The sequence below is a fragment of the Microtus pennsylvanicus genome, chromosome 20, assembly GCF_037038515.1.
Source record: "Microtus pennsylvanicus isolate mMicPen1 chromosome 20, mMicPen1.hap1, whole genome shotgun sequence".
In the NCBI taxonomy this organism is placed as follows: Eukaryota; Metazoa; Chordata; class Mammalia; order Rodentia; family Cricetidae; genus Microtus; species Microtus pennsylvanicus.
In genome coordinates, this window is record NC_134598.1 from 30,295,324 (window position 1) to 30,322,503 (window position 27,180).

The 27,180-nt window shown below is 42.7% G+C and overlaps 1 protein-coding gene across 1 annotated transcript in view; it reads left to right on the forward strand.

Annotated features, from left to right (window-relative positions):
* Positions 1–6,901: 6,901 nt before the first annotated feature.
* Positions 6,902–27,180, forward strand: part of Metap2 (methionyl aminopeptidase 2) — a 31,102-nt gene continuing 10,823 nt past the window's right edge. The window contains exons 1-5 of the mRNA XM_075954677.1: positions 6,902–7,159; positions 9,110–9,214; positions 17,161–17,226; positions 17,734–17,836; positions 25,900–26,061. Coding sequence (XP_075810792.1) covers positions 7,009–7,159; positions 9,110–9,214; positions 17,161–17,226; positions 17,734–17,836; positions 25,900–26,061 — 587 coding nt within the window. The 5' untranslated portion in view covers positions 6,902–7,008. The remainder of the gene's footprint in view (positions 7,160–9,109; positions 9,215–17,160; positions 17,227–17,733; positions 17,837–25,899; positions 26,062–27,180) is intronic.

Consider the following 27,180-nt stretch of genomic DNA (forward strand, 5'->3'; position numbering starts at 1 on the left):
GATCCACGAGTCTCTCGGACTGCTGGGTATCTGTGTCTGCTTGCCCTGCAGCCATCTCAGACTTAGGATAGAGGCAGCTTATCTACCCTCCGACTACCATCCAAAGCCTTCTCAGCCCACTTCATCCCTTATCTCAGCGAGCTCTACCACTCCCCACCCAGGAACCCCGCCCAGAAACCTGGGTGTCATTCTTCTCCCCCTCTAAGGTCAAGGACTGTTACAGTCTCTTAATTATACTCCAGAAATATTTTTGTCACGCGGCCTCTTATCTCTGGTCCCCAATTATAGCCTTTGCTTAAAACTCCATCAATATCATTGTCAATGGTTAATTATCAATTCTCGGGTCCTCCTAGCCTCTACCATCTCTGTTCTAAAGAGACTTAAAGATCTTATTGCTGAGTAAAGTTTGAAGAATTGGCGTTGTGTTGCCTTTGGAAATTAATACCAAGGCGCAGAAGCCCATATCCTCATTGGGATTTCATAACGAATCAGATGGACTCTTTAACTTCAAAAAGTAGAAGCTACCACGTTTTCAGTGTAAAGTCAGGGTCTCTTCAGATGAGGGGCGCTGAGTTAGAATCTAGATGGCAGCAGAGAGACCTTTCACAGAGCAAAACAAGTACATCATTCCTCAGCTTGAGAGCGTATCTACATGGTCTAGATGTGGCTCATTTCCCTGGCTATGTAATAGTCATTGCATTGGCCGGCTCTGGATGTTTCTATCTTCTTCTATTAGGCACTTGAATTTTTTTCTATTACTAAAATCTAAGTATCCCTTGTTATGTAATAAAGACCATACTCTTTAGGGCTCCCTATAATTTGCCACCGTTTGCATATTCCTCAGCCAGAACTCAGGCTGGAGCATTTCATTTCTTTCATGCCCATGGTTTTCACCTGGGCCGTTCTTTCCCAGACCTTCGCGTGACTCGTGTTACATAACCAATGTGCCTCTCACCAGCTACATCCGTGTGTTCAGGCTCCATCCTCCAATGTGGCTCCAGCTGGGGACAGACTTGCTAAGGAAGTAATCAATATCAAATAAAGTCTCAAGAATGATGCACTAATCCTACAGGACATTTTTTTAATAATAAGATTCAGTCACAGCACATCTAAGAAGGGCATCTGCCAGCCAGGCGAGGGACCACACAGCATCTAACCTGACTGTAGCAGGCTCTTTCTTTTGGGCCACCAACCACCTCCCATGACACGGGCGGAGGCTTATAATCAGTTGTTAATGTTCGGCGTTAGCTTAGGCTTCTTTCTTACTAGCTCCTATAATTGAACCTGTTTTGCCTTTCTTTCCTTATGCATATCTTACTTTCACTGCTTCTTATGTCTGTCTAGCTGGAGGTTGTCTGGCTCTGGCCCTGGGGTGTCCCTCTCTTTCTCCCTCATTCTCTTCTCCTTCCTCCCCTTCTCCCTCCTCTCCACCTTTCTCCCCTCCTCCTAGATTTCTCCTCCTACTTACTCGCTCTGCTTGCCATCCCCACCCATCCCTCCCCTGCCTAGCTTATAACCCAGCACCTCTGACATCTTTAGGCCCCGATGCTAGCTAGCATCCTGTGACATCTGTGCTGGAGTTGCGGCAGAGATGGCCAAAGTATCCCTAGAAATGAGAGATAAACAGGAGATTCACAACAGATCCTGAATGCCATTGATGGAGCAGATGTCACGACTGAGGATGTTAAAAAGCCTCTCATACCAATTTAGCTGGAGCTTGGGGGAGGGTGACTTGGGGGACTCCCCCAAGACTCAACAGTACATCCTTGCTCCAGTATGAAGGCCATTTAGACCCACTAAGAGCCCCTCAGCTTTGTGAAAGATAAGCTTGGAGTGGAAAACAGAAAGTAAACCACACACAGACACACACAAACATAATTAAAAAATAATAAAGCTAATAAAATTTTAAACGAGTTAATGACTGTAAAATGCTGGGTACTTCTTAAGTGCTATTTAGTCAGTGAAGATTTACCGACTTCCTATGACGTTTTAGGCCTCAAACCGGTCCTGGAGACAGAAAAAGAATACGTATTTCCTGTAGAGTTTGTGGCAGATGGAGAGACAGCCAAAACATAAATCTGACAAATAAATTAGAAGTAGTGATGAGTGCCATGAAAAAGGGGGTTTACAGAGTCGAAGAGATGCAGAAGATGTAGCTCGGTGGCTGAGTGCTTGCCTAGCATGTAGACCCTGGCTTCCCCTCCAACACTGCAGAAATGGAGTTCAGTTGTAACAGGGGTTCTGAATTACAGAGCTGTAGCTATCCAGGGAAGTGACATTTCAGCTGTGGCTTGGAGGCTCATAGCTCCTGTTCGTCCCTCTTTAATCTGTGTCCCATCCCAATACTGGGGCAGGGCCACATACGTGCAAAGCAAGTAAGTCCTCTGAGCTGTAGCTTCAACTCCCATTTTCCTACCTACATAGCTGTTGCTAAGATCACTGGGAGCTTCCATACCACTAGATTCATCTGACCCTTTTTAGTCCTGTGACTTGACCTCAGCACGACTTAGTCATGCTCTCCAGTGACTCTGTCTCGCCTCTTCTGGACCTCTTTTCCACTTTAGTGTCCTTTAATATAGTCTGTATGTCCTACCTAGCCATCAAATGCCCCACCAGGCTTAGATCTAGACCTTTCATTCTTTCTCTAAACTTACATCACTCAACACAAATACTGTAAGATTCATTCGTGTAACATTTAGATTTCTATTAATCGGAGTTTAAAAGTAAAAAAACAACAACAAAAACAAAAAAAAGAAACAGGACACAATCATATAGTTTCTTTTATTGAACTCAGTGTTTAAAGATTATTCCCATAGGCAATCTGTGAGAATGCTTATACACTTATTATTTATTCAGTACAAGTTTTCGCTGTATAGCTCTGGCTGCCCTTAAAGTCACAGAGATACACCTGCCTCTGTCTCTTGAGTGCTGGGATTAAAGGCACGTACCACCATACCTGACATGTGCTTTTTTATGTTAAGCTTTTGTAGTCTGGCATAGATTTGACTTGATGGCCCATCTCTAATTGGACGGGCAGCAGTTTAAATACTTAGTAGACTCCTATGTGGTTACCATAATGAACACTATGGATAGAGATTCCTGGGTCTAGGGTCATTCACTGTGTGATCTTTGTCAAAGATCTGATTCTCCTGTATTAGCCAATGGCTAAATTTTTTAAAATTTATTTTTAATTGTGGGTATGTGTGTGTATCTGTTTGTGGGGATGTACAGGCGAGTTAAAGGTATCTGTGGAGGCCAGGGGCATCAGATCTTCCAGGAAGTTCTGGACCTCCTGAAGTGGACCCCAGAAATTAAACTTGGGTCCTCTGAAAGAGCAGTACCTGTTCTAAAGCACTGAACCACTTCTCCAGCTCCATCTCCATTATTTTTTATTCAGCCCCTTATTTCATCTAAATGCCAGTCCCTTATCATCATGTGCCTTCTTGACATTTCATTTGGATGCTCCCAGATGCCAGACTCAGTAATGTCTACAGCAAACTTATGATCTGTCCCACCAAAATGAGACTTTTCCTGTCTCTGTGACCTACATCACCATTTATCCGGCTGCTCCTTTACAAATGTAAGAGGACTCAAATATCTCACTCTCTCTCAATGTATAAAATTCATTACTAAATTCTACCCATGTAATCTCCCATCTCTCTCTCTCTCAACTCTATCCATTTCCTATCATACCCTTTGGTCTAAAGCACCACCACCTCTTCCCTGGCGAGGCAACAGCCCCTACCCTGGCTTTCCTGCGTTCCCTCTGACCACCCTCAGATCCGCTCTCCACACTGTAGCCATGCAGTCTTCCTCAGTCTGTTCAAGCTAACTACAATGCCACCAGGCTCACTGTGCCTTTCCCCTTGTAGGTACTTAGGAGGCTTCCATTGCCCTTCAGTACTGACGGCTCTGTACTCTCATCGCTTCCCTCCTGCAAGGCTGGCTCTTCCCTAACCAGCCTCTCACCACATCACACTAGCTTCCTCCTTCGCCTCTTCTCATTCTGGGAATTTTGATCCGTTTTCAGTTCCTGTTTGATAATTCCTGTTTCATAGATGAGGAAACAAAACAAAAAACCTGATAGGATGCCAGGTGATAGTGGCACACACCTTCAATCCCAGCACTCAAGGCAGAGGCAGGTGAATCTCTGTGAGTTCAAGGTCAGCCTGGTCTATAGAGTGAGTTTCAGGACAGCCATGGATGTGCAGAGAAATCCTACCTGAAAAAAAAACAAAACAAGCTGATACAGGGTCTGATGAGATGGCTCAGTGGTTCAAAGTACTGGCTGCTCTTCCAGAGGACCAGAGTTCAATTCCCAGCACCCACACGATGGCCCAAAACCACCTATACTTCCAAGTTCAGGGAATCCAACCCCCTCCTCCAGCTTCCAAAGGCCCCAGGCATGCATGCGGTGCACGGGCATGCGTTCAGGCAAAACACCCATACACATAAAACAAAAAAATACATCTAAACATTAAAAGAGGCTGCTATGAACTAGTCATGAGGGTATGAGTCTGTAATCCCAGTTTTGGGAAGGGGGAGGTGGGAGAGTCGAGAGTTCAAGATCACTCTTGGCTACGTAGTGCGTTCAAGGCCAGTTTGAGCCATCTGTGTCAAAAGAAAGGAAAAAGAAAGCTGAATACACAATATAGTGAAACAAAAGACAGTTCAAAGAGCACTGTAATATACCAGAAACACGCGCCTCTTTTGTTTCTTATTTTTGTTTTGACACAGGGTCTTATATAGTACAGCCTTGCCTTGAATTTACCTCACTAAGATGACTTTGAAGTCCGGACCACCCTTCCTGAGGCTCCTGAGTGCTGGGGTTCTGGCTCCTCTACGCACCTGGCTCGTCTCTTTTGTGCTTTCCTCATGTGCCTTTTGCCAAAAGCGTTTCTTCCATCCTGAGCCTTCGGATCTCACCCTAACTGCTCCCTCACAGGGGAAACTTCAACACAGTCCAGTCAACTAGCGTGCTCACCATTCTTTGACTCATTCATATCTGTTTTTGTTAGTTTGGCTTCTTGAGACAAAGACTCTGTTTTGCTTTGCTCTTTTCCCCCCATACACTGCTAGCTCCAGGCACATATTAGGTATTGAATGAACGGATAAAAGAACAAATTAGATTAGTATCGGTCATGCAAAGCACAGCCCAAGTGAAAGGAATTGTGGGTAGGAAATGCTCCAAGATGAGAAAGGACTTTAAAGCTGGGTGTGGCCGTGCGTGTCTTTGATCTTAGCAGGATCTCTGTGAGCTGAGGCTAACTTGGTCTACATAGAAAGTTTCAGGACAGCCAGGGCGACATAGAAATCCTCTCTCAAACAAAACAAAACAAAAAATAACCCAACCAACCAAAACCAAAAATGACCCCCAAAAACAAGCCAAACAAATAAATGGAGAGACTAAAGAAGTAGGTAAGGTTTGGCTCTTGGTAAGAAATTATAAGGATTTTGGATAAGTAATGCCTACTTTCTTTTTATTTCCCTGATGTGTTTGGTCTACTTTTAATATTGCTTGGTTTTTTTTGTGGGGGAAGGGTGGGACAGGTTTTGAGACAGGTTTTCTCTGTGTTGCTTTGGAGCCTGTCCTGGAACTTACTCTGTAGACCAGACTGGCCTCGAACTTGTGGAGATCCATCTGCCTCCCAAGTGCTGGGATTAAGAGTCTCTGGAAGGACTGGACAGGACTGCTTGAACCTTTGAGATAAATGTGCTCTTGGGTTTGTTTGTTGTTTGATTTTTGGAGACAGGGTTTCTCTGTTTAGCCCTGGTTGTCCCGAACTCACTCTGTAGAACAGGCAGGCCTCGAACCCACAGAGATCCATCTCTTGAACTCAGAGATCTGCCTGCTTGTCTTCTAAATGCTGGGATTATAAAGGCATACATCAGCCCAGCTGACTTTCTGGTTTTCAGTACTGGGGACTAAGGCAGAGCTTTTAGGGTCCCAACGTGTACTCTACCATTGAACTACACTCCCAGACCCTATTTTTTCTAACTGTGGCCAGGCCCATTTAAAGTAAAACCGCTAGCAATAAGAACTTTAGCACTATTTTGGCATCAATGAAGCTTGATACCTAGTTTAAAACTAATGAAAACTCTCTAGGTGGACATTCAGGAGAACTCCATAATTAATTGAAATGGCCAATCACCATCTGCTTATGCAATGGTCTAAATAAAAAAAAAACTGCAATATGGACATGGGATTCTCTAATAAAAGACTAGGGGTGAAGATATGGGCAAAATTTAAGTATACTGTTGGAGCATGTTAAATTAAAAAACCGAAAACTAAGAAGTTGGAGTGCGTGTTTCTGCGTGAGTGGAGAAGATCGTGTTCCCATTGGTCAGAACTTGTACTTGTCAGGAGTTAGAAAGTGAGAGAAGCGTGAGAAAATCTTATCCTTTTGTGTTGAAACCAGGTCTCTCTATCTAATCCTGGAACTCGCTATGTAGACCAGACTGGCCTGGGATTCTCCTGCTTGTGCCTCTTGAGTGCTAGGATTAAAGGGATTATCGCCCCCAAGAGACGATCCGATCTTCAATCTTCCGAGGTTTGGATTTACGAGAAAGGCAGAATTCCGGCTACCAAAATTATTCCAAGCTTCTCGACAGCGCCTTCGTAAACTGTGACAGTGAATTTAACGTAGTCCTCGAGACATCAGGAAATATGTGTAAAGAACACATTTTTTGTAACCCCCATCTCGTCGCGTCCTGTAGGAGTTTTTTTAAACCGGGAACGTTAAATTTCTCGTATCCGTGGCAGCTCGGGCACTGTGCAGCGAAGACGGTTTCCCAAGCCCGGAAGATGCGCACCGGGGATGCCCTAGGCTGAGGACCAGACGAGGGGGCGGACGCTGCAGCCGCGTGCGGCGGGAGTCCTCCGTCGTCCCAGCATCCCCCGCGTCCCGACCATCGAGAGCGACTTCCGGCGTCACTGGCGGCGGTGGGTGAAGACGGAGCGGGTCCTCGCCTCTCGCTCTCACTCCGTCGCTCTCTCTCTCGGGCAACATGGCGGGCGCGGAGGAGGCCGCGTCCTTCGGGAGCCACCTGAATGGTGACCTCGATCCAGACGACCGGGAGGAGGGAACCTCCAGCACGGCCGAGGAAGCTGCCAAGAAGAAGAGGCGGAAGAAGAAGAAGGGCAAAGGGGCCGTGTCAGGTAAAAGGAGTCATGTTGGTTTTTGTTTTTGTTTTTTTCGCAGTCCCTGCCAGGAATGGCCGAACGACTTGGCTCGGGCCCGGCACGGGTGGCCGAGCGCCGGGAACCCGGAACCGTGGCCTTCGTTAATCCCCAGGCCTCGGAGGAGTGGCATGGCCGGCTTCCTGTGCCGCGGCTTCTCGGGGATGGGGTGTGCGCGCGTGTGTGCGTGTGGCGGGGATGAGAGTGGCAGCGCCTGGGTCACGGAGCGCGCACTCGGCTCCACCATCTTCCACGCGGTTTGGGCTCCGCCTCAGAAATCCCTGCTGTCCCCGGTTGCGGCCTGGTGGCTGGACCTACCTATTTTCGTCGCGGGTGGGGGTGGGGGTAGTCGAGCATGTTGCCGGGACTGTGCGTCCTCCTCACACCTCATCCGCCTTTCCACTAGGGGCTTTGGCTGTGGACTGCAGATTTGGGGTGTGTGTCTAGGAGCGTACGTCCTCACGGACAGCTCATGTCACTGACAGTGGGTGCTGGTGCTGATTTTCACGGGCTTGCTCTCGCAGCGTGTTCGAGCTTTAGGGCTTGCAGGCATTTTGATGCAACTTGCATGCAGTGCAGGGAGGGTATTCTGTGCCTATGAATGGATTTTCTCGACTGGTAATACCTACCCCCCCCCCAGGCGAGGACAACAGCTGCCTGCATATCTTTGGACCGTGTTTTTGAGAAGTTTATGTCTCCACAAACGCCTTTATTTCAGTACAAAACTGTTTTCACCTGTTCGTATTTCAGATTTCATCAGATAAGGAATGAGAGAAAAATGGGGTTTGAATTAAAAGAAGCTGGAGAGGACTTAACCACATTTCTGAAATTAGTTGGTTGGATGGGAGCGGAAGAGTTTACTCTTGGTTTTTAGGTTTGTTTTTTGAGACAATGTCTCTTTCTCGTGTGTGTGTGTGTGTGTGTGTGTGTGTGTGTGTGTGTGTGTGTGTGTGTAGCCTTGGAACTCGCTCTGTATTCCAGGCTGATCTCGAACTCATAACCACCTGCCTGCCTTTTCCTCCCAAGTGCTGGGATTAAAGACTTAGGCACCACTGCCTAAGCTGTCTTTATTTTTTTGAGACAGGGTTTCACTGTGCAGCCCCGGCTGTTCTGGAACTCTGCCCCTCCACCAGTAGACAGAAGCTGTCCCCAGTTCACAGAGATCTGGCTGCCACCTCCTAATATTTGACACTTGTCTCTCTCAATGGGAACCCTCCTTCAGTAACCAGAACGTGCTAGAGTGTGTTTATCTATGTACACATATTGCTACTACAACTGAATTGTAATTACTTCAGCTGTGCTCAGATGTTTACAAACTTTATTTATTTTGATTTTTTCCCCCAGCTGGTGTGTAATAAATCCTCCTCCTAAGACCTTCAGCATGCATTGCCTATTCTGAATATCTGTTTAGTAATTAAAATATCTATTGTCATCTAAGTCTTAAGCATCCTTTAAGGTTAAACTGCATAAGAATAGGGACCAAGCCGGGCGGTGGTGGCGCACTCCTGTAATCCCAGCACTTGGGAGGCAGAGACAGGCGGATCTCTGTGAGTTCGAGGCCAGCCTGGTCTACCAAGGGAGTTCCAGGACAGGCTCCAAAGCTACAGAGAAACCCTGTCTCGAAAAACAAACAAAAAAAAAAAAAAAAAAAAAAAAAAAAAGAATAGGGACCAACTTAACATGCTAGCACCTTTATCTTAGCATGTATGATAAGAGACTTTTCTAGAATGGATTGAGTAGACAGTACTACTTAGGTCTGGAAGTTTTTTCCCCATGGTTTAATAAATTATATTAATAATAATGTTTTTTGTTTTATTTCCTGTTCCACTTATTGTAGAAGGATTTGTGAGCTGTGTAGGATCATGAGAATATATTCAGGTGTGGAAAAGTCCTTTATTACATTTGATTTGTCCTGTTTTGTTTGAACAGCCGTGCAACAAGAACCTGATAAAGAAGCCGCCTCCGTGGACGAAGTAGCAGGACAGTTGGAAAGACAAGCATTGGATGAGAAAGAGAGAGATGATGATGATGAAGGTAACAGTCCCTTTGCTCTTTGGTTTCAGAGGTTATTTTCATTCTATGTGTCTGTTGTGTGCCTGTGTGTACGTGCACCACTTCCAAGCTAGTACCTTAAGAAGCCACAATGGTGTGTTGGATATGGGGAGCTGGAGTTACAGGTAGTTCTGAGCTGCCTGGTGTGTGTGCTAGGAACCAAACCCAGGTCCTCTGTAAGAACATCAAGTCTCTTAGTTGCTGAGCCATCTCTCCAACCCTGAAAAATAGGACATTAATTTAGAAAAATATGCTTATCTGGACATCTAGTAATTGTCTAGCATTGGACTTGTTAAAATTTAATTAGTATCACAAATAAAAAGGAAAGGGTGTTTATTAGGGGTTCCTTGGCTGTGTTGAATACCTGCTCAGATAGCAAGATTTCAACTTTTAGATGTGTACTTGGCAGAAGGCCAAGTCCTGGGTAAGCGTGATAAAATTAGAGGCTGTTTATTGTAATGTTTACTGAACGGCTACTGTGTGCTATCTAGGATACTTTCATGTGCCTTCTCTTCTTAATCTCACAGAAGCAGCTGAAGTACATGTTGTTACTCACGTGTGTGGGTGTGGTGGTTACATGGTGCGGCTACTATGTAAAATAGTACCAACATTTGAAGTCCAGCCTCTTGTCCAAAGTCTGCGCCTTCCCCTGTCCACACCAAAGCTGGCTTTTATCATTCTCAGATGCACAAACTGGCATGTTTCTAAACTCAAGGGTATTTGGCTACTATAAGATTTCTTTCAAGACAGAAGTTGCCAGAATTCTAGTAGTTGATGCTGTTGGTGAAACAGTGGAGGAGAGGCGATTAGGAAAGCCGTTACTATTTTCCTTCCTGTTTTGGCACTGGAGTAGATGGGGCTTTCCCACTCTTTGGATTTTTGGTTGTCTACTGCCAGCATCAGCTCTCACCCTTAAGGACTGTAACCTATGGCTGTGCTTCAACTACTAGCTGGATAAGGATAACCTTTAGAAAGATGGGTTCACTGCCATCAAGAAGCTGTTATCTTTTCTTCTTCCTTAAGTGCATCTCTGTTCTATCTTGCTTCAGTTTATAGCTGTGTTTTGAACTTTGAACAAGAAAAGGATTGCAGATCGCAGGTAGCACAGTGGGCTGCTGTGGGGAGCACAGTGCGTTCTTGAAGTGTGCCTTGTTCCCTTTCACATATCAAGTTGCCTGACTCTTGTTGACATTGAAAGGAGACTTCTGTACATTATTAGATTGGTAGTTTTCTCTCAATTTGAGTTAATTTCTTTTCTAATTGACTGCCAGAATCAACATTACTTGTGTTTTTTTTAATTACCGTTAATTATTTTGTGTGTGCACGCATGCCCATGAGGCGCATACAGAGAGAGGTCCAAGTACAGCCTGAGTCAGTCCTTTCTCCTTTTCTACCATGAGTCCCTGGGTTCTAGCTCGGGTCATTAGGCTTGGTTGCAAATGCCTTTGTCCGACTCCTTTTACCTGCCTCTGTTTCCCAAGATTTGGTAATATAGGTACAGACACCATGGCTGGTCTCTCTGTTGTTAAGAATAAGCTTTGAAAGGGGTGGGAAAAAACAGAGATTTCAGAAATAACCTTTTAAAGAAAAACTGGTGGGGCTGGTGAGATGGCTCAGTGATTAAGACACTGACTGTTCTTCCAGAGGACCTGTGTTCAATGCCCAGTACCCAAATGGCAGCTCACACCTGTCAGTGATTCCACTTCCTAGGGATCTGACTGGCATCCTCACATATGCATGCAGGCAAAATACTAGTGTACATAAGATAAAAATAAAGTTAAAAAAAGAACTGGTTGGTGTGGTTGAGAGACAAAACCTAGAGGTGAAAAGGCACTCTGGTGTGCATGTTACAGTTCGGTGCAAAGTAGGTTTGGAATGTGGAGGTGGAATTTTGGAGTAGCTGAATTGAGGAGCTCTTGCTGGAAGCATTGGGGACTTGATTCATCCAAGTGGAGTATGGCATTGGTGGGTCTTGGAAGGCAGAGCCAGGCAGATCTCTTTAGAGGACTGCATAAATTACCTCTGGCACAATGCCTGGACTACCATAGCAAGTTCGAGGCCAGGGCTACATAGTAAGGCCCCCTGTCTCTAGAGGAAGAGGAGAGAAAAACCAAACAGTCCAAATGGAAAAGACCATTTATTTGAGTAGGGATTACTTTGAGAAAGTTTTGAAGCATGGTGAACAGTGCAAATGAGAGGATTCTTTGAGAGAGCCCGGGGAGACACAGAGCAGGGAAGATCATTTTTGAGGCCACTCAGCAATTGGCCATGCATGTAATAGTGGATATTTAAACTGGCTGTTGTAGACAGGGATGGAAGGAAGAGTTTAATGGAGCAAGGGGATAGGCCTTGGTACATTCCAGGGGTTGGAGTTGGATGGCAGGATATTGTACTGCTGATCAAAATGCTGAAGTCAGGGGTAGAGTTTCTTAGACTGAGGAAAGGTGTTTGCAGACAAGAAAAAAAATAATTTGATTTTAGGTGTGGTGAACTTGAAATTGTTGAGTACCAGTGGAAGAAGTTGATCCTGTGACCATCTGGCATTGTGCCAGAGGTAATTTATGCAGTGTGGGCCAGGTTGACTTTGACTTCAAAATCTTCCTGCCTCAGCCTCTGAAGTGCTGGTGTAGCAGGAGTCCATCGTCATTCCTGGCTTTTCATCCAGAGCATGTTTATTGCCAGGGTTCCTACTCGGGAGCCAGGTCCTCTCAGTTCTGCATCTTCCAGCAGGAGCGTTCTTCTGTAAGCTTTGTTTTTCCTTCTGTAGGCTGACAGGGCCAGGGGCAGTTGACACACAAAGACTAGCATTGTGCTTGGCTAAAGACCCTGGAAACTGTAGCAGCAGCCTCTGCACTTCCCGTCCTTGAAGTGGGAACTGGTCCTTTGCACCAGTGCTTTTTCTTGTGTGTCCTTCTCCATCTGGAGAGGAGATCCTTTCTGAGAGGCATGCTCACTGGTTTAGAGACCAGCAAGCTGTCCAGAATAATGTTTATTCTTTTTAAGTATTTAGATTAGTGGGTGTAGAAAAAATGTGCAATTGTGTAACCATGGTCACATCAAAAATATATAGGCTATTTATATTTAAAATACTGTGTGTGCATGTGTGTGTAGGTCAGAGACAATTTGCAGGCTAGATTCTCCTTCTACCCTGTGGGTTTGGGGGATTGAACTGAAAACATGTGGTTGGTGGCAGGCACCTCTACCCACTTAGTCATCTCACTGGCCTGTTGCCTGATTTCATTACTGTTCTCACCTGCACAGAACATTGCCTGGCATCCTTTAGTGTCTGCTGCTTTTGCTCCAGACCTTTCCCCTTGGCGTCTCTAATCTGTTCCCCATACAGTGTTGTCTTTCCTGAAAAAATCATGAATGCAGTTAATCATTTTCAACTTTTTGTTGTTGTTGTCTTAGTTTTACTTGCTATTGTGTGTATGTCTGTGTATGGGTGGATGTGGAGGCCAGAGGAGGACAGTGGGTGTCTTTCTCTCTCACTCTGCCTCATTGCCTTGAGTTGGGGTCTCTCACTGAGCCTGAAGCCCACTTCCTTAGCTAGGTTTGCTGGTTACCCTTGATCTGCCTGTCGTCCCACAGTGCTGGGGTTATGAGCACTTATAGCTATGTCCAACTTTTAAATGGGTGCTGGGAATTTGAACTCAGGTCCTTACCCTTGTGCAACAAACTTTCTTACCTAATGGGACATATTCCTAGCCCCTACTTAATAGTTTTGACAGTCATCAGTTGTTATGTTCCTTTTTAGGAAGTATTAATGCATTTTATTGCTAAGTAATATTCCAGATTTTGCTTGTCTGTTTATTCACTGAAGACTGTTGTTTTTTTGTCTATTGTGAATGTTCATCCAGTCATGTGTAGACATGTCTTTGTGTAGATGTGGTTTCATTTTTCTGGGCAAATACCTAAGAGTAGGATCCTGGTCACATGCACTTGTATATATCATATGAGATTCTAGAAAGGCCATTTGGTGCTATTTGCCTTTGGAAGCTACCTCATTTGCACATACCACATAATGCTATGCTTCATAAGAAACTGTCAAACCAGGTGTTGTGCCTGTATGTAGTCAGATCTCTGGGAGTTCAAGGCCAGTCTGGCCTACAAAGTAAGTTTCAGGACAGTCAGAGCCACATAGTCTGTCCTACAACAAAGAAAGAGACACACTGTTTTCCTAAGTGTGTCATTTATGTCAGCAGTGAGTACTCCATTGTTAGTGTTCGTGTAAGAAATTGGTAACTGTCAGCTTTTAAATTACAGCCTCTGTAATAAGTGTGTGGTTTAGTCATTGTAGTTGGCAGGTCCACAGTGACGGGAGCGTGTTGTCATGGTCTTTCTGCTCTGCATGCATACTTTGATTTCTATTTTATTTGTCACTGAGCTGTAATTGTGCTCTGGATGCCCTGGGTGCCTGGATGTGTCTTTACGGGTGTTTTCGCCTTTGTGGTGACTGCTCCACTTTGCTGATGGTATCGTTTGCAGTACAGTTTAATTTTGACGACATTCAATTTATGTCCTTGTATAGCTGGTGCTGTTTGTGTTCTCTCCATAAATGAAACCACTGTCTTTGAGGCCATGAAGAGTTTCTTTTTAAGAGTTTTAATGCTACAGCTAAGTGTCTTCTTTTGTAGTTTCTCAATAATGTGAAGATTGAATTAATTTTTCTGAGCCATGTTCTCTTGTAGCCCAGGCTGGCCTCAAGCGTGCTATGTAGCCTTCAGAACTTTTTTTTTTTTTTTAAGACAGGGTTTCTCCATAGCTTTTTGGTTCCTGTCCTGGAACTAGCTCTTGTAGACCAGGCTGGCCTCGAACTCACAGAGATCCGCCAGCCTCTGCCTCCCAAGTGCTGGGATTAAAGGCGTGCGCCACCACCACCCACGTGCTATGTAGCTATGGATGACCTAGAACTTCTCATCCTCCTGTCTGAACCTTCTCTGTGCTTAGCTTGATTTAAGTTCATGCTGAGAAAGTGTACTCTGCTGACCTGAGTTAGGTACACCTCTTAGCTAGCCCCTGATGTTCTGTTTTTACATAAGGGTATCAGTTGTCAATTCAGCAAATTACCCTGAATTGGGTATGGTATTAATGATGAAACAGTCTTTGCCTATTAGGAATATCTTCGTATGGTAGCAAGGAAAAACAACTTTTAAAAATGTAAATTTCAGTCTGTTAAAAGGGTTAGAACCATCAGCATGTATCAATATTCAGATCTGGCCATAGCCTCCTGTTACCAGCTAAGTTTGAGTATTATTTTGTACTGGTCACATGTGGAACATTGAGTTAAGGCTCGTAGCTTCCCAGGGATGCTAGAAGATCAAAGGAAGACTTTCTTATTCAGAGGAGGACAGTTTTTTTTTTTTTATATATTTTTTTTAAAATATTTATTTATTATGTATACAATATTCTGTCTGTGTGTATGTCTGCAGGCCAGAAGAGGGCACCAGACCTCATTCCAGATGGTTGTGAGCCACCATGTGGTTGCCGGGAATTGAACTCAGGACCTTTGGAAGAGCAGGCAATGCTCTTAACCACTGAGCCATCTCTCCAGCCCCAGAGGAGGACAGTTTTATTATCCCATTTAAAGTTTTAGAAGTCCCTGTAGAAAGAAGTTAAATAACATCCAAGTTCACACAGCTGGGAAGATTTTTAGCTATCTTTAAAATTGCTTATGCATCTTGAAGTCTTTGCTTTAGGTTAATGTTTGAAGCCGGATACTAGAGCAAAAACTATCTTGCAAGGCTGGAGAGGTGGCTCAGTGGTTAAGAACACTGACTGCTCTTCCAGAGGACCCAGGTTCGATTCCCAGTACCCATGTGGCAGCTCACAACAGTGACTCCAGTTCCAAGTGATTCCACAATATCACATATACATGAAGGCAAAACCACCATTGTATATGAAAAACAAAAGCTATCTTGCTTACTCCTCCTGTGCCTCCTGTTTCTTGATACCTAACAGATAGTTAATGGAATGATACATGTTACATATGATGAATTAAAGGACTTCAAAAGTTGTATATTCTACAATATTTTCATATTGGGCATTTCAACCAATATTAGTGTGTTTACCATACTCTCTGTAATGGGCTGCCTAATGCTATGTAATTGAACATAAGAAATTAAAACCTCCCTCTTAAATTGCTTCTTCCTTTTAAGTGAAAGAAAAAGAAACTAAAAGCATTTTTAGTAGACTGTAATTACCACTTTATTGTTACTGTGCCAGTTTGACAACACATGTCTGATGATCTTTTATAAAGCCCACAGAGAAAGAATCATTATAAGCCATTGATTGTGATTTTTTTGTGTGTGATTAATTAGAAGATTATAGAGTAGTAATAAAGAAAATTTTAGTGATTCTGTTATGAATCCAGGATTTAAAGGGGTATGCTTCAAAAAGAAAATGGGTCAATTAACTTAAAAAACAATTGTTTTGTGTGTGTGGGTGCTTTGCCTGCATGTATGTCTGTGTACCATTTGTGTGCCCAGTGCCTGTGGAGTCCAAAAGAGGGCATCAGACAACAGATACCCTGGAACTGGGAACTTAACTCTGTTCCTCTGGAAGAGAAGCCAGTGCTCTTAATCGCTGAGCCTTCTAAGCTCTAGCCCCTTGACATTGTTTTGTAGGTATAGATATCTGAAATCGCTGATCAAGTCATAGCATTAGATGGAACATTTTCTATATCACATGGTGAGCATATGACTGGATCGTCTGCTTACAGTTGTCTGGGGGCATCTTGTTTATATCCTCTTATAGTACTGTGATTTGTGGGTAGAATTGGGTATTTTGTAACATAGTTGCTGTTGTTTTTGTTTTTTTTTGATATATAATTTATTTTTATTTCATGTTCACTGGTGTTTTGTCTGCATGTCTGTCCGAGTGAAGGAGTCAGAAGCCCTGGAACTGGAGTTACAGACAGTGTGAGCTGCCACATGGGTGCTGGGAATTGAACCCAGGTCTTCTGGAAGAGTAGCCAGTGCTCTTGACCTGAGCCATCTCTCCAGCCTGGTAACATAGTTCTTAAGTCTCATTTTGAGTATTGTTGGTTTTGGTTTTTGTTTTTTTTTCCATTTTGAGATTGTAACCCAGTTGGCCATAAACTCACAAACATTTTACCTCAGCCTTCCATGTGCTGCGATTACTGGCGTGAACGCATCTAGCCTTTTTGAGACTCTGAAATCTGTATATGCATATTAATTTATGCATACAACTTGACCCAGAACTCTTTTTCTCCGATAACTATTGAAAAACAGACATTATAAAATATTGTATCCCAATATTCCCCACTAGATAAGAATCAGCTTACATTCATTCTGGTCTGCTTCCATCATTGACCATTGAAAACTGTTCAAGCAAGTGTGTTCAGCATTGCTTTTTACCTGATAGGATTGGTTTGGGGATTTGAAGTAAAAGAATTAAACTAGAACTCAGCCTGGTATGCACAGAGTTACACCTGTCTCCTGAGTGCTGGGATTAAAGGTGTTTCTGGTGAAGTACATGTGTGTAATGCAAACAAGATGCAGTATTTAGTCTTAAAAATATTTTCATTCTTGCTGGAGAGGTGGCTTTTGCAGAGCATCAGAATTTGTTCCTTAGGATACACATTGGGCTCTGCCCTCCATGAGTACTGAGCATGGATATGGCAGACATACATACATGTGAGCGTTCACACATGCACATAATAAAGTTAATTCTGAAAATAAGTATTTTATTCAACAGTTATTAGAGTAATTCAAATTAAGAGGTGCTAGTGTTTAATGTCACGTCCAATTCCTAGTTCTAGAAGCTTGGGAAGAAACTTGTAAGAGTGTTGAATGACACCAGTGTTGTTAAGAGGCATTGTGTGCGTTTGTGGGTACGCACCTTGTTCTTGTGATGGCTTGCTTCATTTCCCTGCAGTTTAAATGAATGTTTGAATTTTTTCTCAGATGGAGATGGAGATGGTGATGGTGCAACTGGGAAGAAGAAGAAAAAGAAGAAGAAGAAGAAAGGACGTTAGTGTCTTGTTAGATCAGTGGGGGCTGTTAACCAATGGCCAGGGGGGTTGGGGGCAGAGCGAGAACTTGCTGGATCATAGTGCATGTCAGCAAAATAGACAAGAGTTTGGGTTTAGTGAAACTAGTAATTTTGATTTAACAGTTTTATTGGCATTTTTAAAGTTGTTATCAGTAATGTTAGTATGCTATTTGCCTTTAATTACAAGTTAGGGATGAGATCTTAAAATCTATATAATTTTAAGTGTACATACTTTGTAGAATTAAGAAATTCTGCAAAGCGTGGTAGAAGCAATGCCACTATGGAGCAATAGGAAGAACACAGCTTTTGCCTATCTGCTAGCTTTGAAATGACTAGATTTTGGATAAATGGTTAATGAGAAGTTCCATAATTTAAAGTGTGAATACGGTGAAGTTTTATTAATAGCTTGCATATTGTGCTGTTTCAGATACGATTCTGCTACACTGTTTTTATAGATAGTATAACTGAATATTTGTATCTCACAGCAAAAGTTCAAACAGATCCTCCCTCAGTTCCAATATGTGACCTGTATCCCAATGGTGTGTTTCCCAAAGGACAAGAGTGTGAATACCCACCCACCCAAGATGGGTAAGAATCCTAACTAGCTTCCCATTTGCCTCTGGCTACTGTAGTTTAGCAGTAAAGTCAATTTAGCTTTGCTCAGAAATTTACTCCACTAAGCCGGGCGATGGTGGCGCACGCCTTTAATCCCAGCACTCGGGAGGCAGAGGCAGGCGGATCTCTGTGAGTTCGAGACCAGCTTGGTCTACAGAGCTAGTTCCAGGACAGGCTCCAAAACCACAGAGAAACCCTGTCTCGAAAAACCAAAAAAAAAAAAAAAAAAGAAAAAAGAAATTTACTCCACTCTTTTATTAAAAGTCTGTGACTTGTCGCAAAGAAAATACAGTAGAAGCCTTTTTATCCAAAATAATTGGGACCAGTAACGGGTTGGTTAATCAGAAAAGCATTTTAGGGTAGGTGTCTTTCTAGGTAAGGGTAAGTCGTTTGTTTTTCCCTTAGTCTTTCAGGATGGATTTGCATTAGATTGCAGTTTCTTCTCTATAAAATGTTCATAATGCTTTATCTATTAATTTCATTTTGGGTTTCTGGGAGGATGAGCAAAATGAAGAGCCCTGAGAGTTGATGTGTGCTGTGTGTGACATTTTCCCCTGAAAACGTTTACAGTTCATGTCGGAGTGTGTGGATTGTGTGTGTGTGTCTGTCTCTCACTGAACCTACAAGTTGATGTTTTGGCTACTGTGGGTGCCCAGTGATCCTCTAGGGTCTGCGTGTGTGCCGCCTGCAGCGCTGGGGTTTAGAGGCACGCACCGTTGGTTGCATGGAGCTTTTTTCCTAGGGTGTTGGGGATCTAAATTCAGGTCCTCAGACTTAGTATTTTACCCACTGAACCGTCTTCTAGTTCCCAAACTTCTTCCTTTTCTAAATGAAGGAAACTGTGTTTGGACAGCTGTGGAGTCAGCTGTCTCCTTTCGTATTATGTGGGTTCCAGAGATGGAGCTTGAGATGTTAGGGTCCCATGGCAAGTACTTTTCCTGCTTTGCCATCCTGCTTTTTTCCTAACAGTTACTACACTTAATTTGACAAAAAAGAAAACCTTTTTAGAGATGTATTTATTTTCTTTTTTGTGTGTGAGTGTTTTGCCTGCGTATATGTATACGTATCACATGCATGCTGGTGCTTGTGGAAGACAGAAGAGCCTCCGTGTGGGTGCTAGGAGCAGAACCTAAGCCCTCTGCAAACAGCAGCAAGTGTTCTTATCTGCTGAATCTTCTCTCTAGCCCCAGACAGAAAAATTTTTAATGATTTGTCTTTAATTCATTTTATGTAGCATAGTAAGATTACAATGACATAGATAACTCAGCAGGCTTGAGAACAAACTCATCTGAAATGTAGAAGTGTTCTGTAGGGTGTTTCAGGCAGTCCACAGAAACTCATAGAATTCTTTCCATGGGTTGACTGAAGATGGAAACTGAGACCATGCCAGGACATTTGAATCTCTCTTCTAACACTTTAATTGGCTTTATCATCCAGGCAGGTAACTCATGCCTATCCTTTTATTACCTCTTCCATAAAGTGAACCCTGCATAGGACCGCTCTGCAGCTGTTGGTAGACGCAGAGCCCCAGAAAAGCCACAGATGCATTGTCAGCTCTGTATAAGTTAGTGCAGCTGCCAGTACGGGAGCCTGCTGGCTGTGTGTGCCTTAAAGAAGGAACCAGGAGCATTGCCGAGTGCAGTTCCTGCAATAATTGGTTAAGAAAGCTTCTACTGTAGCCTTGCTTCATTGACCTGTAAACATAGAAATGAACAATATTACTAAAATTTCATCTCCCTCATTCCCAGATAAGAGTATTATTAGGTAATCTGGAACATTCTGAAGTTTTATAACATAGATATCTTTTCTTTGAATTCGTCTATTACTATCCCTACCTTAAAATGTAATAAATACATGGAATTTACATTAATTACATAAACTCTCATAGTACATATGATGTGATCACATTTATTTTCAAATATAATCTTTTAATTATTTTTTTATTTTGCTTGTTCCCTCTTCTTTCCCTTCCTTCCAGACCCATGTTAACCACCTGGCAGGTAGTCTTCCATATTTTTCTATGCTCATATATGTGTGCTGTTGTGTGTGTTTCTAGGAGGGGAGTTTTTGGGTATTCATTTTATAAAAATGGAATCATAAGCATTTTTTTTTCACCTTTCTCAATGAGTACTACCTCTTGGAAGTTCCTCCAAGTTAGAATAATAACTCTTATTCTTTTGAATGGCTTTAGTATTCTGTGGTTTAGTGTATCATATTTTTTTCTCTTGTTTTTCTAATTGATGAGCTTTACTTTGTCTCCTACGGGTTTTTTTGCCTCTATTATTTTTTATAATAAATGTTTTGGGTAAATAGGTAGTGTATCTTATGTGTGGATAATTTTATTATTATGAAATAATTTCCCAAGAGTGGGTTATAGAATTAAGCAATATTTTAGTTAATAATGATTATACTGCTAGTGCTTTTGAAAATCTTTTACTTGTTGACTTTTTGTTTTTGTTTTGCATTGGTAAGGGGAGGAGAAAGGCAGGGCCCTGTATCCCAGGGCTTGGTGTGGGGGTCAGATTAATTTCTGGAAACTGATTCTCTTCTTCTGGTGATTGAACTCAGGTCATAAGGTGTGATGGCAAGCATCTTTTACCCACTGAGCCATCTTGCTGGCCCTGTTTTTGAGACAGTAACTCATTTTGTAACTCTTGAACCTCCTGCCTCTGCATCCTGAATGCTTGGATTAGAGGTATGAACTCTCTCATGCCTGGCAGTGTTCACACTGATTTTTATACATCTACCACTGACCAATGTATAAGTTCTTATTTTTTTTAATTAATTTTTTGAAAAGATTTGTTTATTTTTATTTTTTACATGTATGGGTATTTTGCCAGCATGGAACAGGAGTTAAAAAATTAAGATTTTCTGTGATTATGGTTTCTGAAGTTTGTTATTCCTTTTTATAAGTTTCATGATAAATTTTGAGCGACAGCTGTTATTTTTACAGGCAATATATTGCTTAAGAAATGTTGATGAAATGAAAAATAATAATGTCCTTGATTCTGCCAACAAATGAAACCTTCTCCAGGCATTCATTTCTTTTTCCAAAGCCTCCTGATACGAGTGTGCATTGTATATACTTAGGGATGTGCCCACAAGAGGTGAGCGTGTAAAGGCGCCTGCTGCCACACCTAATGACTTGAGTTCAGTTCCTAGATCCCTGTGGTGAGAGAAAATTGTTCTGTAACTTCCACGTGTGTCATGGCATGCGTGTGCACCCACACACACCGTACACACAAATGTAAGAAACAGAGAAAGGCACCTGGGAACTGTCCCACATGGCAGTGTAAGTGAGAGAGGGGGCACTGAGGTTGTTGGTAAAGTCTCACTCACTGCCGACACTGAGCAGTCAAGCATCTCTGTCCTGTGTGCCTTCTCTCAGTTTTGATGGTGTTCACACACTAATTCCTTTCACTGGGCTATTTAAACATAAGCGCTAGATATTTGACTATGATTTTGCACAGCACCTCATAAATGTAGTCTGAATTCTCACATCTAAGGTGACTGTCATGGACTCCCCACAGTATGGAAATAAACACTGTATATCTAGAATCCCTACCCTTTTTGGTTTTCTCCATTTTACTCCTTTAACAAATTCTACACTTGTAGAGAAGTCTCACATTGTTAGATTTCCATTTTCCTTTGGCAGTAAGCTTTTGTTATCTCTATGAACTGTAATTAGGGTTAGATAAGTTTAGGTTAAATATCTAGTAATCATGTCTGACAGGGCTATGTCATAATCGTTTAGGCCACAGTATGTATAAGTATTATCAGACTAACCTGTTACTCTGCTGAGTTTGAGTACCCCCTCTCTCCCTCCTCCTCCTCTCCTTCTCTTCTTCCTCCTCTTACCCCTCTCTCTCTCTCCTTCTCCTCCCCCTCTCCCTCCCCACCTCTCTTTTTGCAAATGTGATGAGGTGTGTGTGAGTGCCTTCCCCTTAGCTCTCTGCCTTACTTTTTCTTATTCACTGGAGCTCACCAGCCAGCCCCTTGGACTTGCCTGTTTTCTTTTCTTTTCTTTTTTTTTTTAAATATTCTGTCTGTGTGTATGCCCGAAGGCCAGAAGAGGGCACCAGACCCCACTACAGATGGTTGTGAGCCACCATGTGGTTGCTGGGAATTGAACTCAGGACCTCTGGAAGAGCAGGCAACGCTCTTAACCTCTGAGCCATCTCTCCAGCCCCGGACTTGCCTGTTTTCATTACTCTACCCCACTTGAGCTTTATGTGAATCAGGTCCTGATGCTCCCACAGAAAGCGCTTTACCCACTGAACCATCTCTTCAGCTTCAGCCCCCCCCCCCCATGTTGTTTGTTTGTTTGTTGTTGAGACAGAGTCTCACTGTATATCTCTGACTGACCTGGAATTCACTACACAGACCAGGCTGACCTCAAATTCATTTGGGAATCTACCTGCCCGGCGCTATGATTAAATGTGTGCCATAATGCCAAGCAGATTTTTCTTTTGTTTTTAAGATACCCTTTGTTTTTGTAGTTCCCAGGTGATCGGTGATCCTTTGGAACCATTGGCATAGTTAGCCTTTCATTTGACCACTTCTCACTTAATTATTTTAATATCTAGTGATTTTTGTTCTATGAGTTTTTCATTGGAAACTATAAAATAATAAACTTTCTAATTATATCATCCCCTCTACATTATTTTTTTTTCAGAAGATGAGTGTTCTCTTACCAAGCAGAAATCAATTATGGTTTATTTGTAGTTGAACATTTAAAATGTATTTTACTCTTGACCAGTTTTCAGAAAGAAGGATTTTTACTTGCCTTTATATTTTAATTACTTTGAAGCTAAAGGCATACATACACAGAGATGTGTGTGTATACACACACATGATACAGTGCTTTAAAATGCAAGTGAAATTTTAAATTTTGCTTTTAAGTTTCCGTGTATTAGATTCAATGCCAGAGGTCGTGCACGCACCTTTAATCGCACCACTAGGGAAACAGAGGCAGGTCTAGTCTGCATAGCCAGTTACAGGACAGCCAGAGAAACATACAACAGCACAGCACTAGCTACTTTAAATTAGTATTTAGAGACCTTTGGTCTTTTTATTTTATTAGTTATTTATTTATTTGAGGCATTGTTCTGGTGTTCTGGAACTCACTGTTTAGACCAAGCTGGTCTCAGACTCACAGAGATCCTCCTGCCTCTGCCTCTGCCTCCTAAGTACTGGGATTAAAGGCATATACCCCTTCTGGTTTTTTTCTTCCCCTATCTTTGGTCTTTTATTTTTACTTACCCACTGATAAAATGTCAAAAATTAAACAAAACGAAACATGAAGTTGAGAGTGAATGATGGGGTTGAGAGTGGATGTAGCTGAGTTAGAAAAATGCCTGCCTTGAATGTGTAAATCCCTGGGTTTGACCACCAACGTGGATAAAACAGGCATGGTGGTACATGCCTGTTTGAGGGAGGTAGAGACAAGAGTATCACAATTTGAGGAATTATCAAAGATGAAGTTATATACTCTGTAATTACTTCTGTCTTGCTCAAAGCCTGACTTTAAATTAATATACTATTTTATTTGGTCATACTAGTGAATAGTTAGCATACGTTTCTAAACAGAAAAACAAACGTAAGCCGTTTCTATTGTGCTCAAGTACAGTATCCTTCCATCAAGTAAGCCATTTCTTTGGGGCCTTTGTAGGAAGCTTGAGATGCTAGGTTTACAGTAGTATCAGCAACAGTGGTTAGTTGTTGCTTGACACTGTTACAAGGAGTCAAAACATTTTGGGATATTGACTTAGAAGCCTCTGGTTTAGAACAGTTGTATGACTTGTAAGATCATACAGTATTAGGCCTTGAATGTTACGTTGTATGAAAGAAGCTGTAGAGGACTGGCCGTGCTGCTCAGTAAGAGCTCTTTCCTAGTATATTTAAGTCAGAGCCACACAAGCATGAGGACCTGGGGGTGGATCCTTAGTACAGTGTAAAAAGCTAAACATAATGTGTGCCCATAATCCCCATGCTGTGGAGACAGATGGTGGCTAATTGTGGTTCTTGCTCAGTTTGTGAGCTCTAGGTCTGATGAGAGACCCTGTCTCAAACACTGACATAGGAAGCCAATCTGATGTTGATCTCTGGCCTCACTCATGCACACACTCAACACAAATGAAGCCATAGACGGTATATAACCAAATATGTGTAGCTGTGTTGTAGTACAGTTTTACTTACAAAACAGACACCAGGTGGATTTAATCTTCAGACTGTGGTCTGCTGAATCACTGGTTTAGAGACAGATATGTGTTAAGTCAAAAATGTGTACAAAGCCGGGTGGTGGTGGCGCACGCCTTTAATCCCAGCACTCGGGAGGCAGAGGCAGGCGGATCTCTGTGAGTTCGAGACCAGCCTGGTCTACAGAGCTAGTTCCAGGACAGGCTCCAAAGCCAAAGAGAAACCCTGTTTCAAAAAACCAAAAAAAAAAAAAAATGTGTGCAACTAGCAAGGAAGGATGTTTCAGTGGTTGAGAGCACTCCCTAGGTGCTCTTCCACTGGACCCAGGTTAATTCACAGTACCCACATGGCAGCTGTAACTCTAGTTTCAGAGATCTGATGCCTTCTGTTGGCCTCTGGGCACCAGGCACATAGGAGGTACAGAGAAAGATATGCAGGCAAAACATTTGTTTACTTTTTTTTTTTTTTTGGTAGCCCTGGCTGTCTTGTGTAGACCAGACTGGCCTACATAGCGTGTTTCAGAGCAGCAAGGACTACATAGCTGAGACCGTATCTCAACAATCAAAAAGAATGTGTGAAAATTGTAACAGTTTCTAAAGTTAATTCATTCTGAAATAGTCAGTGTTTTTGAAAATATGCTGCTTCGTGATCAGTTGCTTTCATTTCCAGATAATAAATATGCTACGTATTGTGGACGGTGGGGCATAACGATCAGGAGTTTGAAGCCAGCCTAGACCACATGAGAGTGTTTCTTAACACAAAAACCATAGTAACTGCAACAACAAAAATTGTTAGCCAGGCTGACTGTCCTTGTGTCCTATGTCCAGTGCTCTGTCAAGTACAGGGCATGCCTACAAACCATGGAGCATGGGTGGTGTGGGAGGGCCTGGAGACTCACGGTGGTAAACAAAGTGAGAGATGCACGGGGCCTCAAAGGAGGGGAGAGCCATTGATTGGCAGCGAAGGCTATGAACCTGCACCAAGGAAGAGTTTCGCGGGCACCCCTTCCCTGGGGATGCATCTCACCCAGTAGGTGCAGACTTGGGAAGCTTGTGTGTTTAGTTTTTCTGATCTGGGATCTTACTGTGTGCCTTAGGCTACTCTGAAACTTACCTAGTATCCCAGGCTCGGATTTGTGGTAATTCCTCTTGTCTCGGCCTACGGAGGGCTAGGATTATAGGTGTGAGCCCCTACCTGGCTTGTACAGATGTTTTTGTGACTGGTAGACCTTAAAGCAATACAACCTCTGACTGAGACAGCGTTACCTTGAGCTAGGAGTTTGAAACAGCGGGAAGGATTTACAGCAGGGATTCTACCTGAGTGTAATTTGACTTGAGCAGTCCTCCTGTCCACAGAGTGGTAAGGATTAGAGGGGTATCTGGAACCAGTTCCCCAGCAGATAGTGATGAGGAAAGTCCTGATTAACTGTTAGCTGTTGTATCCTTTGAAGGCTCCTGTATGTGTGTATGAGCTTAGGTGCAAGGATGACCTACCGGCAGTCACACCTGCTTGACTTATGGAATTCTTATATTTCTGGGGTTTTGCCATTTTTTGTTAGTAGGAAATTAGTCTCTCTCTGACTGTGAATGAAATCTTAACTTGAGGATTTTGTTTCTCTGTAAGAATCTTTTAAAGAGGTTTCATGTAAATTGGATTAATTTCAAGCATGTGGCTTTTAATGTAATATTTCAAAATTTTTGTTAAATATATAGAAACTGATGTTTTATATTACTTGCTGTATTTTTTATATCCTTCAGCTTTTAATATTCTTGTGAAGTTTTTTTTCTCTCTCTCTCTTTTTTTTTAATGGCTCATACTATGCTATGCCTATTCCAAAGGCGAACAGCTGCTTGGAGAACTACAAGTGAAGAAAAAAAGGCATTAGATCAGGCTAGTGAAGAGATTTGGAATGACTTCCGAGAAGCTGCAGAAGCACATCGACAAGTTAGAAAATATGTTATGAGCTGGATCAAGCCTGGGATGACAATGATAGAGATCTGGTAAGAGGGCTGGGCAGGTGGGCACACCTTGGATCTCCCGAGTGGGAGGCAGAGGCAGGGGGGTATCGGAAACTTTTAAGGACCAGCCCTAAAAACTTTCAGTCAGGGTTCAAAAAGAAGCCACAGTAAGTGTAGGAACTACAGTCTGATGGCTACAGGAAAAGGATCTTCTCTCACACGTTCTTTCTATTCATGTTTCATCTTTCTCTTCTTTTTATTCTACTGCCTCTACCCTAATTCTTCTGTCCTGATTGCCTGTAACTTCTTAGCTCTAATTCTGTCTGAATTCTAATTCCAATTCTCTGTTACACATCTCTGTTCCAGTTTATTCTTGTTCTAATTACATTCTTTTTTTCTTCTTCCTGTTCATCTTATTTCTTCTCAATCTGTATCTCCTGTGGTTAGAAATTCCCAAGCAAAAGCAAATATATATCCATTCATTAGCAACTTTTTAGAAAAAAAAATTACAAGAAATTCTCAGGGACACAGGCATTCTTTGAAGATAGCAAGGCTTAACAGCTAGTTCATAGCTAACCGCAGCTGCAGCTGTGAGGGGTCCCGACCATCTTTTAAAGGGGCCACTACAGGCTACAAAGGGAGAAAAGTAAACCATTAGAGATCTAAGGAAAAGGCAAAGAGTACCTGTATTATTTTACATTTCTTAAGTGTGAGTAATAATATCTGGCCATGGTTAGTCACTTAGGTGCTGTTGGTCTCTTGAAGGACAGATACCTGCACCACCACCCTAATTCATCATAAATCCTCTGCAATTTCATAAGTAAAACCTGCAAAAGTTCCCTGTGTGCTCTGTCCAGAAGGATGTGTGTCTAAGTTTCTCCCTGTAACGTGGAGGACACGTGTATACCCATAAGAATGAGATGTAATCATGGGATTACATGTACCCGTTACATGAAAATGCATGGTCATGTGGAGATACCATAGGTGGTTGCACAAGCAATTTCCAGATGAAAGCGAAAGTTTTCAGTCAGTGGCCCTGCCAGCTTTGCCGGGCACACTTCCTCCATCTGAGAGTAATTTCTCGGGAGGGGGGTGACCTGAATTATCAATTGCTGTAAACTAATTGCATCATGGCCCATAATAGTTCATGATAAATGCTCC